Genomic DNA, 16,685 nt, shown 5'->3' with positions numbered 1-16,685 from the left:
ATCCTGTCTTACAGAGACTGAAAATATACAACATACTGCAATATAGATACACAGCACAAGTCAGAACACTGAGCTACCTGTAGGTTCTAGTACTGGCTGCCATTAAAACAAACGTGAAGGAAATCTGGATTTAATAATTTTCTTTTTAATTCTTAAATTCTTCCAAACAACATCATGTCAAGTAGAAAATTTCCAATGTGAATGAGGGTTATGTTTGTTTAACGTCAAGAACCTGGATTGAGTTGAATAACAGTGCTGAAAGATGTCAGTGCGCCTCACAGAAGTAACTGCGTCTTGTTTATAGCCTTTACGGTAAATGTTAGCTATTTGCTATGAATGCCTGTCCGTTAATAGGACATAAAATGGATTATGTTTGAATAATAATACGCAATTTAACTGAAAAAAATTAGTCATTCATGAAAAAAAATCTTAGCTAACTATTAAACTTTAAAATAGGTACATTTACTTCTCAAACTTGGCACCAGATGGATGACGTGTACGTGAGGGTCCTTCTGACTTCCGGGTTTGTATAAACAGATATCAAGCGGAGTCGCCTCGCCCATAAAGATGTGAGTTTTTGGACTTTCGTGAAATTTTGACATGGACATATTTTACATGCATTCACGTGTATCCGTCTGTTAACAACTGTAATGGTGTGTTCTTCATTAGGTCTAAAGTAACGTTTAAAATCACCCTGACGTCGGACCCCCGGCTACCATACAAAGTGTGAGTACACTGACAGCTCAGCAGTCACCGCTTTAATATATCAGCCAGCTACATTTTCAACTTTATTTAACGTTTAGTTAGCATTTCACGGCTACTGCAGATATTTTGTGTTTGTAGTTTTTTATTAAGCAACGTAACACGTGGGCAATGAGTGAACATCTGCTAGTGCAGATGCTGACACTGTAATCACAATCGGCTTCCGTTTTCTGTAGTGTGGCTTCACAGCATTTTATGAGGTCTGTTATGAATTAACCTGACCATCTTTACGTCGTGATCAATGGAAATGGCACTCATTAAAGTAATTTGTATAATATATGTGAATCCTGACAAACAGCCAGAGTCAAAAATATTATTAAATTTTAAACTTTTAACTGTATTTCTATAAGTTTTACAGCTTTTCCTATTAATGACCGCCATTCGTACTACATCAAAGCAGTTAAGTAATAGGTAAATGATTAAATGACAGAAAAGTTTCTGGTTTTCCAGTATTTACAATGAGTCTATAGTTTTAAAAAAGATCTGAATTAATACAAACTGAATAAAAGTTGGCTGTTTGGGGCCCCACATTTTAAAATGGCATTGATGTCCCTGCTATATGCAGGATAAAAAGACATCAGAACATGGACAGGAAGAGCAGAAACAGGAATCATAGCAGCCAATGGTAAATGTAAAGCAGACCTTTTAACATTAAGCCCTCAGACAGACTGTTATGGTTGTGGTGTTTGACTTTGCACAGTGTGCTTTTTATAATCCAAGTCTTTGTCATAGTCAAGCACAGGCATGTTTAAAAAAATACTCTGCTTAGAATGCTAATTCAGAGTATGACAAAGTCTTTTTTTTTTTAACTAGAAAAAGTAAGTTTAGTGAATCTATTTTTTTTTAAGTATTATTAGTATACGTTTCATAATTTTGATGATATTGTTGAATATTCAATAGCTTTTGATACAGAGTTTAAAATTTTAAAGTATTTTAAGTATTCAAATCTAGGTTTTCAATATTTTTTCTAATACTCTGGTTCTTCTGTTTGAGCAACACTTTGGCATATTAAACAGATCCATTTGCATTTCTGGTTGAACTTCAGGTTTCTGACAAATTACCTGAAATCCTTCATGGATTTTATGCAGAAATCATAGTTGAATCAATTTTTGCTGGGAAGAGATGCTGGCTGTCCGATTGGCCTCCCTGCTGCTGCGGAGCCTGGGGCGGTCTGCTTGCCTCCACTCCGGAAGGAAGGATAACATCTCTTGGGTCTGGGTGCTGTTTCCCCCTCTGGGGGCGAGGATACCTGGACCCGGGGTATAGAGTATGTTTGAGGAGTGTGATTGGACTATGGCTCTCTACATCCTCTTGCAGACCATTACATGGGGAAACCATTTGAATACAAGCGCGCCGATCCACACAGGTGTGCACACGGGTGTTCACTGTTCATAGACTTAAATCACACCTTTCTTGGCTGCTACTTCAAAGCACATTGTGCGCAACATTCAATATTTAGTATTTACTGCTGTTTACACTTAGCTAGATTAATGCGATGGTGTTGTTTAGTATGTTGCTTTGTTTTGGTTTTTTTTGCTTGTTTTCTATTCTTTTTCTCTCAACAGGTGATCCCGGAGATATTTTTTCCCCCCCTTTCTCACTGTCCCTCTCCCCTTCTGTTTTTCTTTTCCTTCCTCTTTCTTTCTCCCTTTCCTATCCCTCACTCATGTCTGTCCCGTCTGTAACAACTGAAAATAAAATAAAATAAATAATAAAAACAAAGTTAGATCAAATGGACCAATACGGCAATGCCATGATGATCCATTTGGCAAAATAAATCCATTGGGTATTCTTGTTGGTCTTCAGACAACAATTCTGACGGCTAAAGAACCGAATGGGACAGGCAAAAAAAAAAAAAAAAAAAAGAATCAATTTTTGCCATTTCTGCAGCTGATTTGTTTTATCTTTGTTTGTTTTCAGGGTTTTTTTTTAGTGCAATATAAAGTGGTAGAATGAACACTAAACGACCAGAAAAAATCTTGTTCAGGTCTTATTTAAATAGATTATTAAATAGCTTATTATGAATGTATTCCCATGAATGAAACAAGGGAATAAAATGGAGCTGAATAGCTTTGTAGCACCTTGATCTAATGAGTAATTAGATCATTTTTAAATTAGATCATTAGATCATTTTATTTTTTAAAGGTAAGCACTGCTTAGCAGGGGAAATTTTATAGTCTGGAAATTTAAATCTTACATGTACTGTTCTAATTTATTTCTAATTATTTTTGAAATGAGATATTGGAGATATAAATAATGTTTTGCTGAATCAATGCTTTTATGAAATAGCTTGCAAAACTAAAAACGTGTATTAAATTTATGCTATTCAAAGGTTGCATAAAATACCAGGCAGTTTAGTGCAGGGTAAACTGATTAGTTTGCAATATTGAGATAGAATTTAGAATGATGCAATGTGTTGGGCTGGTTGCTTCCTGAGTACTGTTACTAGGTTACATCAAGGGTAGCAAAATTCATATTTAAGGGGATTCACTTGCTGGATTTTACCTACCTATTAGCTTTGTGTCTAGGAGTTAGCAATCAGCCATATAACTAGAGCAGAACATAGAGTAGCAGCACAGGTCATTTGATCAAAGTGTATACACAAAGAAAAATCTACTGGAGCTCACAAACAAATCATTATGTGACTTAATTCTAAGTCATTCTTATCCCCATGCTGCACTCCCCCTGCCAAATCTCACTTTAACCCCTAAATAAAACCATTTTTTTCTACATGAATAAAATTTTTTACATTTTTTTTATTTAACTAAAACTAAAAGTAACTAAAATGTAAGCCATGATTGGTCCACGTGTAGTTAATTTAAGCAGTGTGTGCCACCTTACATAAATGATGTCTCACTGTTTTCTCCCTTTTAGATTAACAAAAGGTATAATGGCTTTCTTTTTTACATACTGGATTATGTCATCTGGTTTTGTGTATATGGGCATAACATTCCTGCTATCACATTGTCTCAAAGCACTTAAATTGTTGAGCTTTTGTTGACCTTTTATGGACTAATTTGACATTAGTAGCAAAACAATGTGTGCTAACTTCTTAAAAAACATAAAATCAAAACATCTTAAATCTTAAAATTATGTTCTATGACAATCATTTTTTAAGCAGCACCAAATGACATCCCTATATTTTAACTATATTATTACAAAGCAAAGTTTGAAAGCAAGATTAGAAATTATATAAATTAAAGATTGTCCATTCTGGTTGGAAACCCAGCTAAACCCTACTATTAAGCTGCAAAAAGTTGATTAATATATAAGTTGAATTTTCTTTGATGGTCAGTCTAGTGAAAAAATATACAAATAGTGAAGCTAAGAATTAAAAAAATCCCAAATGTCTTAATTTAAGGTTTTACACAAGGTTTTTAAGAGATGTGCCCTTTGTAGAATTGAGGTTTAAACAAGATGCAGTTGCAGAGTGTTTTGTTTTCATGGTATTTTTGTCACATAATGCATGGTCATAATTTCCAACAAAGGTTCAAATGAGTAGGTTCAAATAATTAGATGTAAAATACTGGAGACTGTTGTTACTTTAACCTGTTGACAGAGCGTCTTTTCTTTAATGAGGTCAGAGAAAACCTTGCTGGAGCTAATAATGGGCTTGAGCAGAGGGATGGTGATGATAATGAGGTATCGCATTAGCCCTGTCAGACATTCAAAAAAAGGTTACCACTGGCTCTCAGTTAACACACTGAGGTCATCTTCATAATCTCCCTGGTTTTCACTCTCACAAATAGGCTGAAGATTCAGCTTAAGCTTAGCTTCTTTCTCTTTTTACTGCAGTGCTGACTACATCCATTGATTTTCACCTTCCTAGAGCTCACCTCCACTGCATTACCTTACTTGGCAATTGCATTTCTGGCCTTGATTTTTTTTTTTTTTTACATTTTTATTTATTTAAAAAAAAACCTCTCACATCTGTTTAAAGAGTCTGGTGGTTTTTGGGTTGCCCTTGGGAGATCTCTGGTCCCCACTGAGCACTGCTCTGCAGAATTCATTTGAGAAGCATCCATCTGACAGTGTTGTGTGTCTAACTCTTTATGCACTCTTAAGGACCAGCCCTGGCCAGTATGTTGAGGTGTGAACTTTAACTGGGCCAGTGCAACTCATGTATTCTTTTCTTTTTAGCCTTTGTGTTGTAGATTTGCTACTGTTCTTGGGATCATTCTCCTGATGCATGACCCAAGTTGAGCCGAGCTTTAGATGTCAGACAGTTGGCCTCACAATTGGCTCTAGATCAGCCAATTGGCAAGTTCTCTGTATTTTTGTATACAAAATACGGTTGGTTCAATGACTGCAAGGTGTCCAGGTCCAGTGTCTGTAAACCACCTCTGTACTCACAGTTGGTATGAGGTGTTTGTGCTGAAATGCTGTGTTTGGTTTTTGCCCAACGTGGTGCTGTGCATTATGGGCAACATCTCCACTTTGGTCTTAACTAAAGGACATTGTTCCAGAAGGTTTGGTGTTTGTTTAGATACAACTTTGCAAACCTTCGCTGCCATGTTCTTTCTAGAGAGAAGAGCCTTTGTCCTGGAAACACAAGTTGGTTACTTTTTGTGCACTTGTTTTGTATTTTTCCCACCATATTGTCAGTAATGTTAACATTTAACATGTTAGTTTAGGCCTGTAGAGTCTCCGATGTTGCTCTTATATTTTTGGCAAGTTCTCTGAGCTTTGCATGGTCTGAGTTTGTGGGGATGTCCACTCCTGGGAAGATTGTGGTAGCACACACCTTGTGCTTTTATAGAGCTGCTCACATTTGATAAGTTTTGATTTGTAGCACCTGGTTGCTCTTTACCCTCTTAATTCCTATGCTAGCAGTAAGGATGTAGTTAGTTCTTCACTAGACTACATAGATCTGTGTAAACCTTCTTCTTCACAAGACTGTAAAATAGTAGGCATTTTATAAAATAAAAATATTATTTTAGAGCATTTTTAAAATCCCTTTTAATATGTCTGTTGCAGACTAAGTGTCCCAGAGAGCACACCATTCACAGCGGTTTTGAAGTTTGCAGCTGAGGAGGTAAGCTCTTTCTCCTTGTTCTTTGTGCAAGACTACGGTGGAATAATTGCATTGCGCAGTAATGCTGTTCAGCTTAATACAGATCTATGGTACATGTGAAAATATATGTCAGCTAATTTACAAACAGTTTTATATTTGATGGTTTTGACTGTGACATACCCTTGCAACATTTATTCAACATTCATCTATTTATAGTTACAAAATTCTAGTATAAACAATTGTACTTTTTAATAGACTAAAATGAAGTCTTGTTGCAGTAAGTGTTTCAGTCACTGGATGTGTTTTTCAGCCACGTTTTTCAGTCTGACACAACGGGTTCACTTATATTTTAATCAATAGAGCCGTCTGCTGTCACAAAGCCTCTCTTTAGCCTTTGAAGTGTATTTTCTTCCCCTTTTCTGTGCATAAACACACAGCAGTACTGCGGCTTAAATCATCCTAATGAATGAGTAAAGCTGCGGCTGCAGATGTGCTCCTTTTCAGTGTGTTGACAGGGTATTAATCTCATTCTGTTACAAACCAGGAAACTAATGAAACGTAATTTTCACATTGTGATCCCCAAATTTGCATGCAATGAACATACGTGCTGCTAGAAGTTAATTTACTGTGAGGAGAATACAGTTATGGTTAAGTAGAACTACAAAGATTTCACCATTGATTTCCCACAAATGTTAGCCTTTGAATTACTTAACCATGGGAGTAGTTTCCTTGAGTGGCTTCATATTGCTGCCTTGTTGCTCTTACTCATCAAGGACTGTGTATTCTACTTCGACTACAAATTGTACATTTCTGCTAAGAGTGAATAAAAGTAGGAAGAAACTTTTTTCAAGCGCTCAATTTTATATGAATAAAATTGAATTTGAAGGAATGAGTGGAATTATACTGCTGGTATTTTGTAGTAAGTTCACTTTCATTTATTTATTAATCAACACAGATTTTGCTTTTGTGTTAGTAGCTTTATATTTTACATTTTCTTTATTATGGTTCAACTGGCAGAATAAAATGATTGTATTTTCTTTAAGATATAATGTTAAATATTTTATCATAAACCAGCCAACCAGGCGGGTGGTTTGAACTCATTTATATGCTATATTTAATCCTTTAGGAGTTTTTTTCTTTTCTTTTCTTTCTGCCACAAAAACAAAGCTCATCACCTCCCATTTGTCTCTGATCAAACTGTTTCATGTGTGCTGCTTGTGCTACACAAGCCAGTAGTTTGGTGAGCAGCACTTTGCTAACCTTATCTCCCTGGAGACAGACTGCTTCCTCCACCCGTTTGCAGCAAATCCCCACCAGCCCACATCCTCTTCTGCCGAACACTGAAGTAGGACATGTATTGTAACCGTGCTGAGTGATTTTCTTCCAGAAATTCAAGCGTGGCTATCTTTCCCACAGGCCCTCTCTAAAGTGTTTATTTGAATGTGTGCGTGTTTGTGTGTGCTCAGGTGCATTTTTGTGTGAAACCGCAAAACACTTGTGTGTCTGACAAGCGTGAAAGTTGGGAGACAAAGGACAAAAACAAAAGAGTTTTTTGTTTTTGCTTGTTTTACTCACTATGGTAGTGAAGACATCATGTAGTAGCTCTCACTTCTATTTTGAAATTGTTACCCAATAAAGTCAGAGAACGGCAGCGCGCTGATTCAGTAGATGAAGCTGTCTTTCATGGTAGTTTTAGTTTCACACTTTGTCTTCAGGCCAAGTGAAATATGGGAGCAACATGTCCCTGATTATTTAACTAGAATGGATTAGTGCTGCTGAAATGTCAAATGGTAACTTCTGTTGAGAAATTCACTTTTAATGTTAACATTGGTATCTGCTTCAATTTCTCTTCCAGTTTAAAGTGCCGTCAGCAACCAGTGCAATAATAACAAATGGTGAGTACACAGAATTATTTATTTATTTATTTATTTATTTGATGTTCCAAGTGAACTCGAGTTATTAGGAATCATTTTATGGTTACAGAGAGTCTCGTGCTTTTACAAGCCAAGTGTTTTGACAGGCAGGTTTGAAATCAACAAAAAGCTGGAAGGATGTGTGGAAGATGCATCAAAGTGAAGGCGTGCTTGCTGTGATCTTTGAACTACAGAGCGAGTCTGGAAATAAGCTGATGCTTGAAGTACTGTCAAGTCACATATAATGATATATTGATCACCAAAAGCAAGCAAACATAGCGTAATGGGAATATCTCATCAAACATACATTTAGACATGTGGTCATGGTCAAGACTGGACCTGCTGAAGTTCAAAATAAGGATCAGAATTTGGGTGCGGGGTGTCTCTGGGTGAAAAAGATTTCTACTAGCTGATAGGAAACCAAAAGTAACTCAAATAATCTCTTGTTAGAACCAAGATATGCAGAAGAGCATCTCTGAAAGCGTGACAAGTTGATCCTTAAGAGGAGCAGAAGGCCACACTGGGTGTTACTCCTACCAGCTGTGAAAAAAAAGCTGAGCAGTTCACACAAGCTCAACAAAATTGTACGGACGAATGACACCTGATCTTACAATTTTGGATTTCTTGTTGTTGGCTTTTTCATTGTACTCCAGCAATCGAACAGCAGATTGCTGGTGACGTCGTTTTCTTCTGCTCTGTTCTGACAGTGTTAGACTAGTGAACTTAATTGTATTTTAAATCACAGAAAGATTACTTTCTTGGGGACATATTGTGTTGACAGATAACATAAAGATAAGGTTTGTGTTAAAATGACTGAAGTGGTGATACGTTCAAAGATAAGTTTTAAATTTATCAAAAGAAAAATGGCTCGTCTGTCATTGTTCCAGATCTTTGCTGTCAGTTTTGCTGCTGAGTGAACTGTTATTACAAATGAACCAGTTATTGAATACATTTTATTTCTTATTTCTTTGCTTGTCTTTTGGATAACAGTTTTTTTCTTGTATTTTCTGTATTTTCTGTTTACATTCTCATTTTAATGTTTGCTTTGCAGATGGAATAGGAATCAACCCGGCTCAGACTGCAGGTGATTTCATATGTTCTTATGTATGTTTTTCTTTTCTTTTTTTAAGTATTAGAAATACTTTGATCCTCAAGGTGATTTAAGGTCACATGTTCTCCATCTGTTGTATTAATATGCAAATGACCTCTGGGCTTTCTTTTAAGCTTGTTGACACTTGTCAGACTGCTTTTGTCAAATCATAAATAGCCTAAGCAATTAATACAGTCCTTGAACAAAGTATGAATCATTAGGCTTTATATCTCGAACGTGTTCAAATCTCAGTGACATTGGCCTGAAGGTCAGCGGTCGTTTTCTGAAAACCTTGCAAATGCAATAACTTGAGAACAAGGCAAGATAGGATTTTGAAATTGAAACCATAGGTGCATCTACTGGGAGCCTGGGGGCTACCACTGGTCACCACCAGTATTTCTGCTAATACTCAATGGGATGTCACTGTGCGTGGTTCCACAAAGAGAGCAAGAAAATACAAGGTAATTCTTACTGGAGGTAACATTACAACTTGATCTACGATCAGTCATTTCTAATTAAATTTGGGTCATTTAAGCCTGTTTTAACATTTTGGTTTAATTTTCCTTTATAATTAATTATTTAATTTTGGAAATATTTGTATAGAAAGAGCTTTTAAGAGAAAAAGATGGATATTTGTCAAAACAGGGACACTTAACTCACTTTTTTTTTTTAAATCCCTGAACATTTTGCATCATTGGTGAGGTCACACAGTGACCATGTTTAATTATAACATCTCTAAAGATAAAAAGCAGAAACACACCTGAATCTAACATGACAATGAGAGTCCCATCACAAATCTGTGCTACCTTAGAATATGAGTACAATAGTTGCATATAGAGCACATTAAGTGTTTAACTTTATTAGCTACAGCATCATCAAATATACATCCAACAGACACTTTAAGTTTAACTGTTTATCTGTCCAATAATGCAAATCTCTGATCAACCAATTACATGGCAGCAGCTCAGTGCTTATAGGGATGTGGACATGATAAAGACAAACTGCTGAGCAAACATCAGAACAGGAAAAGAAAAGTGATTTAGGTGACTTTGGGGCATGGTTGTTGGTCCCAGAAGGGGCTGATCTGAGTATTTCAGGAACTGCTGATTACTGAGATTTTCCTACACAGCCTAGGGATTACTGAGAATGGTCTGAAAGGGAGAAGAAATGCTTTGAGTATCACTTGATATTTCACGTGTGGGTGAAAATGCTTTGTTGATGCCGGAGGTCAGAGGAGAATGGCCAGACTGCTTTGAGCAGATAAGAAGTCGACAGTATCTCAAGTAAAGGTTTGTTACAACCAAGGTATGTAGAAAAGCATTGCCTGGTGTGAGTCTTGATTTCTGCTGCAGTATTCGGATGGCCGGGTAAGAATGTATCATAAATATGAAAGTATGGATCCACACTGCATATTTTCAGTGGTTCAAGCTGGTGTTGGTGGGGAGATATTTTCCTGGGACACTTTGGAGCTGTTAGTATCAACTGAGCATTGCTTATTGAGCATTGCTGATCATGTTCATCTCTTTATGAGCACAGTGTATTGTTCTTCTGATGGCTGCTTCCAGCAGGATAACACGTCATGTCAAAGCTCCAATCCTCTCAGCTGGTTTCTTGAACATTCGAATGAGTAGAGTTCTTAAATGGCCTCATCAGTCACCAAATCTAAATCCAATAGAGTATATTTGGGATGTGATGGAATGGGAGAGTTATGAACCAACCAATCTGCAACAATTGTCTGATAGTATCATGTCAAGGTGGACCAAAATTTTCTAAGGAATGTTTTATGCACCTTGTTAAATCTATGACTTGGAAGAATTAAGACAGCTCTGAAGGCAAAAGAGAGAGCAGCCTGATATTAATGTTCTCTGTTTAACCGATCTGAGTCTACTGCAGCCACCTGAACAATCTTCCATTTGTTTGGTAGCTGAAATGTGTTTTTAATTAGGTTGTCTTTGATTTACTTAAAAAAAGGGGATAAAATAGTGTTGGTTGGTTTTGGATCTTACAAGTTAGATGTGAATTTGGGAGGGCAGAGATGTCACAGTGCTACCTTGATAAGCAAGTATTGAAAATCTTACTAATCATTCAGCCAGTCTCTTTACAAAGAATTGCAGGACTTCATCACCACTGGTCATACTCGGAGATCTTGTCACATTTATATTATAGGTTGAATGTAATCAGAACTGTAGAAGTTTGGCCTACTTCTCCTTATGCATTGGGTCTCTTCTGCTGAGGAAGGACATTGGTGGGCATTCAGCTTTTTATCCGAGTTACACTCATGCGCTGTGCTGCCAAGAATAGCAGCAGTTCAGAAACCTCTGTCAGATTGGCTTTTTTTCACCCACTGCAGCCACTCCACCTCCTGTTTACAGGACTGAGATGGTGTTAATCAATCTGTCAAGTTCTTTTTTTTCCCAACAAGGTTAAAATCACACTTCTTTTGGAAAATAGCAAAGGTGCACATATGCCAATAAGAACTGCTTAAAATGCATGCTCTTGTTAATATCCACTTCTTTTTTTTTAATAATTGGTTTATGTAGGCTGACTGAAGAGCTGAAAATTAGGCACTAGGTTTTTTTTCATCTGTCAGTTTAGAGATCGTTCCAGCTCGAAGCGTCTGTGTGAAGACTGAATCTGTGTGCAAGTTGTAATCGAATCCAAGACTTTGAGTCAGAGATTGCATGCTTTTTTGTCAAGTTTCTCTCCCAGCTGGTGAGTTGACATGTTGTTGGCAGCTTTGGTGACAATAAAACCCCTTATTAAAGCAAGCTGATTATGAACCATGATCTTTATATAGTCCTCTGCCTTGTGTTGCAGGGAATGTGTTTCTGAAGCACGGCTCAGAGCTTCGCCTCATTCCAAGAGACAGAGTGGGAGGACAAGGAGACTGATGCTGCTTTTCCTCGTCGACATCGGCATAATGACTCACGCGGCAGATTCATGTAATGCTCGAGACCCAGGAAACACCTCAGCGTGTGTCATTTTTATTTTCTGGCCCAACACTGACAGTGACTCACATGAGAGTATATTTAAACACATTGATGACGTGCGCATGTTCCCTGTGTCAAGTTCAAAGTTTGGAGTAACATCAATAGAGAGTAAGAGAGTAATGAATTCACACAACACAGCATCTACATCCCAGCAAAGATCAGCAAACAACTGAGTCAGCTGACTTTTGTATCTTTGTAAATGACAATAAAGAATCCATATGACCAACAGCACATGCTCAGTGCAGCGTTACTTTTGTTCGTACTGGAATTGGTAATAATATCTACAAAGGATGCTGTTAAGTGCTTCATTAAGCGACTGGTGACTTTATCTGTGCTAATCAGGCACCTTGTGTCAGAGCAGTGTTCTTCAAACAGATGCTGCAGTTGTCCTGGGGACCAGATTTGTCTTTGAGTCGATCCAACACAGCTTCTGATTAAAGCATGAAACCGTTAAATCAATCTGTTCAAACATATGGCTCTTTGCTGCCCTCTCTCAGGTTACATTTGAGCATCAAATGCGCTCATCCCCCCCACTTGAAATCATACACTGCGCACCTACACACAATAAATATAGAAAATCTCCACTGAATAATGCTGCCTGATTATGAACTGATAAAGCAGGTGTTGATAAAACAAGCCAAGCGTCGAAAGAGCTTAGATTAAAATTGGCATCGAGATGTGTCTGAGTAGCTATCAATAAGATTCATCAACCACTGGTAACACGGATTTTCATCTTGGAAATAAATGTCACATGTTTGCAGTCGTTTGTCATGTGGCTTCTCTTTTTGACAGTGTGGCAGTTTGAAAAACAAGTAAACAGAAATTGTGTCTTAATATCAAGCCTCCTTGATTATTTCCATCCAAAACAACATGACTAATAGACCAGTCCGTGTTTTTTTCTTTATGAAATGTGCTTTATTAACTGAATAATGCAAAGAAGCAGCCGACTATCCTCTCCGTATTAATCATTTTCATTTGAGAAGGTCTGCATCATTTGTTTCTGAATTGGTTCAGTTTCTCAACCCCCCAAAAATAAATACAATTCACACTTTGTAAAGAAAAATAGGCTGGGGTGAATAATGCAGTGTGCATGGTGTAATACACAAGAGAAAGCTTACGGTTGTGTCTCACCATTTGTTAGGATGCAGGCTGGGATGGGGGGGAGGAGTATGAGGGCCATCGCAAATGGATTTGCTTTTCTGTTTTAATCAAAATCACTGCTGGGCACAGCAGAAATTTGCTTCTTAAATTGGAGTCGACCGCAGAGTGCCCTGAATGCAGCAGATGTTATCTCCCAGCGTTGCAATGTTGGTGGTTGAAAATTGCTTAATTGCTGCAGATATTTCTCATACATGTGTTCCTGAAGGGGGGAAAAAAAGAGTAACTTTTTTGAAGTTTTTAAACGGGTAAATAGTCTTTAGGCCAAGATCAATACATGATCATTTTGCATGCTGACTAAACCGAATAAGATGAAACTTAAATAAAAAAAATAAAAAAAAGGTAAGAGATCAGCTTATTTCACACCTGAATTTGTGCTCTTTAAAGCATGAAATTAAAATTTCACAGTTAAACAGAATGGATGCTCTGGTTTAATATTTCTGAGATGCAAAAAAAAAGTCTCGTAATCACATTCATTGAGCTCCATGTCCCGAGCCAGCTGCAGGCTGAACTGTGCCCCAAAGTCAAACCTAACTTAAGAGGCACTGATGCACTGTGGGTATAGTACTTGGGCAAAAGAAGTCTATTACAAACTTGTTCTATATGTTTTCTGGGTTATTTATCAAATGCGAGTAAGCAAACAATAGAACAAAAAAAAATAGTTTGTCCTGTGGGTTCTATTACTCTGGAAAAAATAGGCCCCTCATGCATGCTGGTCCTTTAACAGGCTGTATGAAATATGAGAGCCTCCTGGTGTTTCTCTGCTCTTTTAAAATAATGCAGTTAGTAAACTAATCAAAAGAAGGAGATTAACTAAATAACAGGGTTTGGATATTTTAAACTAAATTTAAAATATACAACAACTCTTACTACTTTTTAATCAACAAACTAAATAGCTCCTACCACCACTTTATAAGCTGTAGCTGGCTTCAGCAGGTCCATTGTACGAGACAATCAAAAGGCAGTTCATACAGTTCGGTCTGTTGCCTCTGCTGTGGAATATAAAGACTCAGGGGAGACACTTTAGTGGGTGTCAAATTGGGACGTCTTTAGCTAAACTCCTAGAAAGCTCACTCTTTGAATTTTCCAAATTCATTTAGATTTCAAATCAAGACTTTTTTTTTTTTTTTTAAAAAGGGTGCAGGTACAGGATAACACATCAAATTTGATAAATGCTTTAAAAGACTGTTGCAGAATTCTCCATTTGAGATTTTCTCTTTGCAATTTTAAAGCCATGGCTGTGTCTTAAATAGCCACTGGTTTAGCTAACTGTAAACAGTTAGGCCACTGAAATAACTGAGAATACTGAGTTTTTGATAACAGCATTTGTGGTGTACAGTTGTATTTAAAAGATGTGAGAGACTGTGATTGATGATGTATGAGGAGGTAACAGTTCATTTGCAAACCACTGATATTAAGATTATTAACACTCACAAAGATTGGACATGTTCCAGTGATTGATAGATTTGTCTTGAACCGAGTTAGGAAACAGTTTGAGGTCTCCAGCTGTATTTTTAGTCTCTTGATATAAAGATGACATACATAAAGAGACAAACGGGGAACCGGGAGCTGACACGGGCTGACAGCGTAGTGCTGACTGGTCTCAGCGGCTGTGCCTGACACTGTGTCTGTGTCTGTGTGACGGCGAAAAGCCCATTTGCTATGAAATGGGTTTTCCCCATGCACTGGTCTGCTGCCCTCTTTCCCCCAATCGTTTGCGCTCAACCTGCTTCATAAATGACATGTTGAGTGTGCAGCCACCGAGTAAAGGCGGCCAATCTAAAATGAGATCTGGTGATCTTTCAATTCACCGTGCAGACAAGATCATCACTGTGGCCACAAGTCAGTGAGCCAGATAAAGAAATCAGGAGCCAGGGAATGGAAAGAGATTCTCTCCGTCATCCCGTCCAGCTAATTTTCACCCCCATTGTCACACATCAGTCTCTAAAACGTGGATATACAGCTCATGCTGCAAACCGTGTAGTTCTAGTTTAGTCCCAGCTGAACTAGAACCTCAATCACAAAGTCCACACCCCCTGGGAATAGAGTGTCACACATTAGGAAACATGAGGAAAACCAGTTGAGGCATCACATCAAGATTATTTAATTATATGAATGACCTGATTCTGCCCCCTTCTGTCATAAATTTAGTATGGCAGCTGGTTGAAAGCCCTAGTTTGCCAGGTTTAATCTTCCTCAGTAGTTTCTTTTCTTTTCTTTCTTTTTTTTTTTTTAACAAAACGCTCGCTGTTTGTCGTGTCACGTCATGGTTTGGCAGTAATTATTTGTTTCTCTTCTCAAATGTGAATAAATTCAAGGAAAATATTCAAGTTATATTTTGAAAGTAAGCCCAAATATTTCTTTAAATAGTAATTGTCCTGTCAGTGTATGTATGACATGTCATCTTAAAACTATATCCAAAAAGGATCCAAAGGAAACCTACTGTAAGAACCACAAGTCTGATGAGTTCAGTTGGCTTAACAACAATTCTCTTTGTCGCCCCTGGTGTGTGTCTGATAGGTTGTTTCATCTATTATTACACAGGAGGTGAAGATGGTCTGATGACTACAGTATTGTCCTATTGCCGTGAAATGAATGAACAGATTCCTTACCGCTTTCAGACTGCCTGCATTTAATACTCAGTGTGTTTGGTATTAAAAGTATCAACTTTTATGTCTTTTATGCCAACCACTACATGTCATGGATTAAACATACCAGGTCTACCATTTTACGTTTCATTCAACTTAAAAATGTATTAATCAGCAGTGACATACGTCGTATGTTACGGTGTTATCAACCAATAACGTGATTCAACACAACAGCTAACTGAAATGGATGTCTTGTATAAATCTGACTGGCTGTCCACTCTTGAACCTGCAAGGCAGTCCTAGAGTTAATTGTTTTATTGTCCCCAGTTCCTTTGCATCGATTCCATCTGTGCAACAACTTTCTGCAACTATGTGTGCAGAGGGGTTGTGTAGGTATTAATAAATTGCTTAGAGAGTGTATTTTAAGGGCACAACAGCCACGGGCAATGTGCACTCCATCAGCTTGGACAAAACAGAAAAAGCAGGCTCAGCCAGTGTAGTTTTCCAACAGCAGTTCATGTGCGCTCAGCGATAGTATGCTGTGAGAGTGTGCAGCCAGAGCAATTTAGAGCTCCACAAATACTCTGGAGTAGATTGGACACCCATGCTGCCTAGACAATGGATCCTCAGATCATCCCCCGACTTTATCTTTAGAACAGCCTTGGCTGATACTCAGGCTTTTAGTAAAATTGAATGGATTATCATGAAATTTGATGCTCATTTACTTTTCAGTAGAGTTTATCCTTTAATTTCCTGTGCCACCATCAGTTGAGATTTTTATTTATGACATAAAATCAACTAATGCCTTAATTCACTTTAGCACCGGGACACTTTTGTTGTATATTGCTAAAAAGCAAAGGACGACTGCCTAAAATAGTGGACGGAAATGTTTCACTAAAAATTGTGATTTCATGTTTTCACTGAGCGTATTTATGCACAGTCAGGTTAGCGTGTAGCACAAAGCACTGCTGTTGCAAACCAGAAACTTACTGTGAGTGATTATTAGCTCTAGACAAAATTGAATACAGTGTACTGCTGCTGCTATTGCTCAATTCACAGGTTTGCACTTGGTTTGCACGGGGTTCAAATAGTGTTTCTGAGCTCATCTAATAATTACCACAACGTTTTGTCTTCTACAGCGTTGCCCCATGGTCTGAAACTAACACCTGT

At 37.6% G+C, this 16,685-nt stretch overlaps 1 protein-coding gene across 2 annotated transcripts; it reads left to right on the top strand.

The window, feature by feature from the left end:
• The first annotated feature begins 445 nt into the window (after positions 1-445).
• On the top strand, positions 446-12,603 carry ufm1 (ubiquitin-fold modifier 1). 2 transcript variants are annotated; one of them, XM_085174457.1, is made up of 6 exons: positions 446-569; positions 670-726; positions 5,740-5,797; positions 7,632-7,671; positions 8,741-8,793; positions 11,597-12,603. In XM_085174457.1, coding segments are annotated over exons 1-6 (225 nt in total). In that variant the 5' UTR covers positions 446-567; the 3' UTR covers positions 11,612-12,603. The 2 variants fall into 2 exon arrangements, with proteins under 2 accessions (XP_085030583.1, XP_085030582.1); XM_085174456.1 differs by having other exon boundaries at positions 448-569; positions 8,741-8,773.
• Positions 12,604-16,685: the final 4,082 nt, after the last annotated feature.

The sequence above is a fragment of the Neolamprologus multifasciatus genome, chromosome 10 (genome assembly GCF_963576455.1).
Source record: "Neolamprologus multifasciatus chromosome 10, fNeoMul1.2, whole genome shotgun sequence".
Taxonomy (NCBI): Eukaryota; Metazoa; Chordata; class Actinopteri; order Cichliformes; family Cichlidae; genus Neolamprologus; species Neolamprologus multifasciatus.
Note: the sequence above shows the minus strand (reverse complement) of the source record. Positions and strands in the feature narration are given on the sequence as shown.

What these genes read in the sequence shown, in the direction of transcription:
- ufm1 (XM_085174456.1), top strand. An exon ending in TGAAGTTTGCAGCTGAGGAG is followed by an intron (nt 5,798 to 7,631) that starts GTAAGCTCTTTC and finishes TTTCTCTTCCAG; the next exon opens with TTTAAAGTGCCGTCAGCAAC. An exon ending in CAACCCGGCTCAGACTGCAG is followed by an intron (nt 8,774 to 11,596) that starts GTGATTTCATAT and finishes CTTGTGTTGCAG; the next exon opens with GGAATGTGTTTCTGAAGCAC.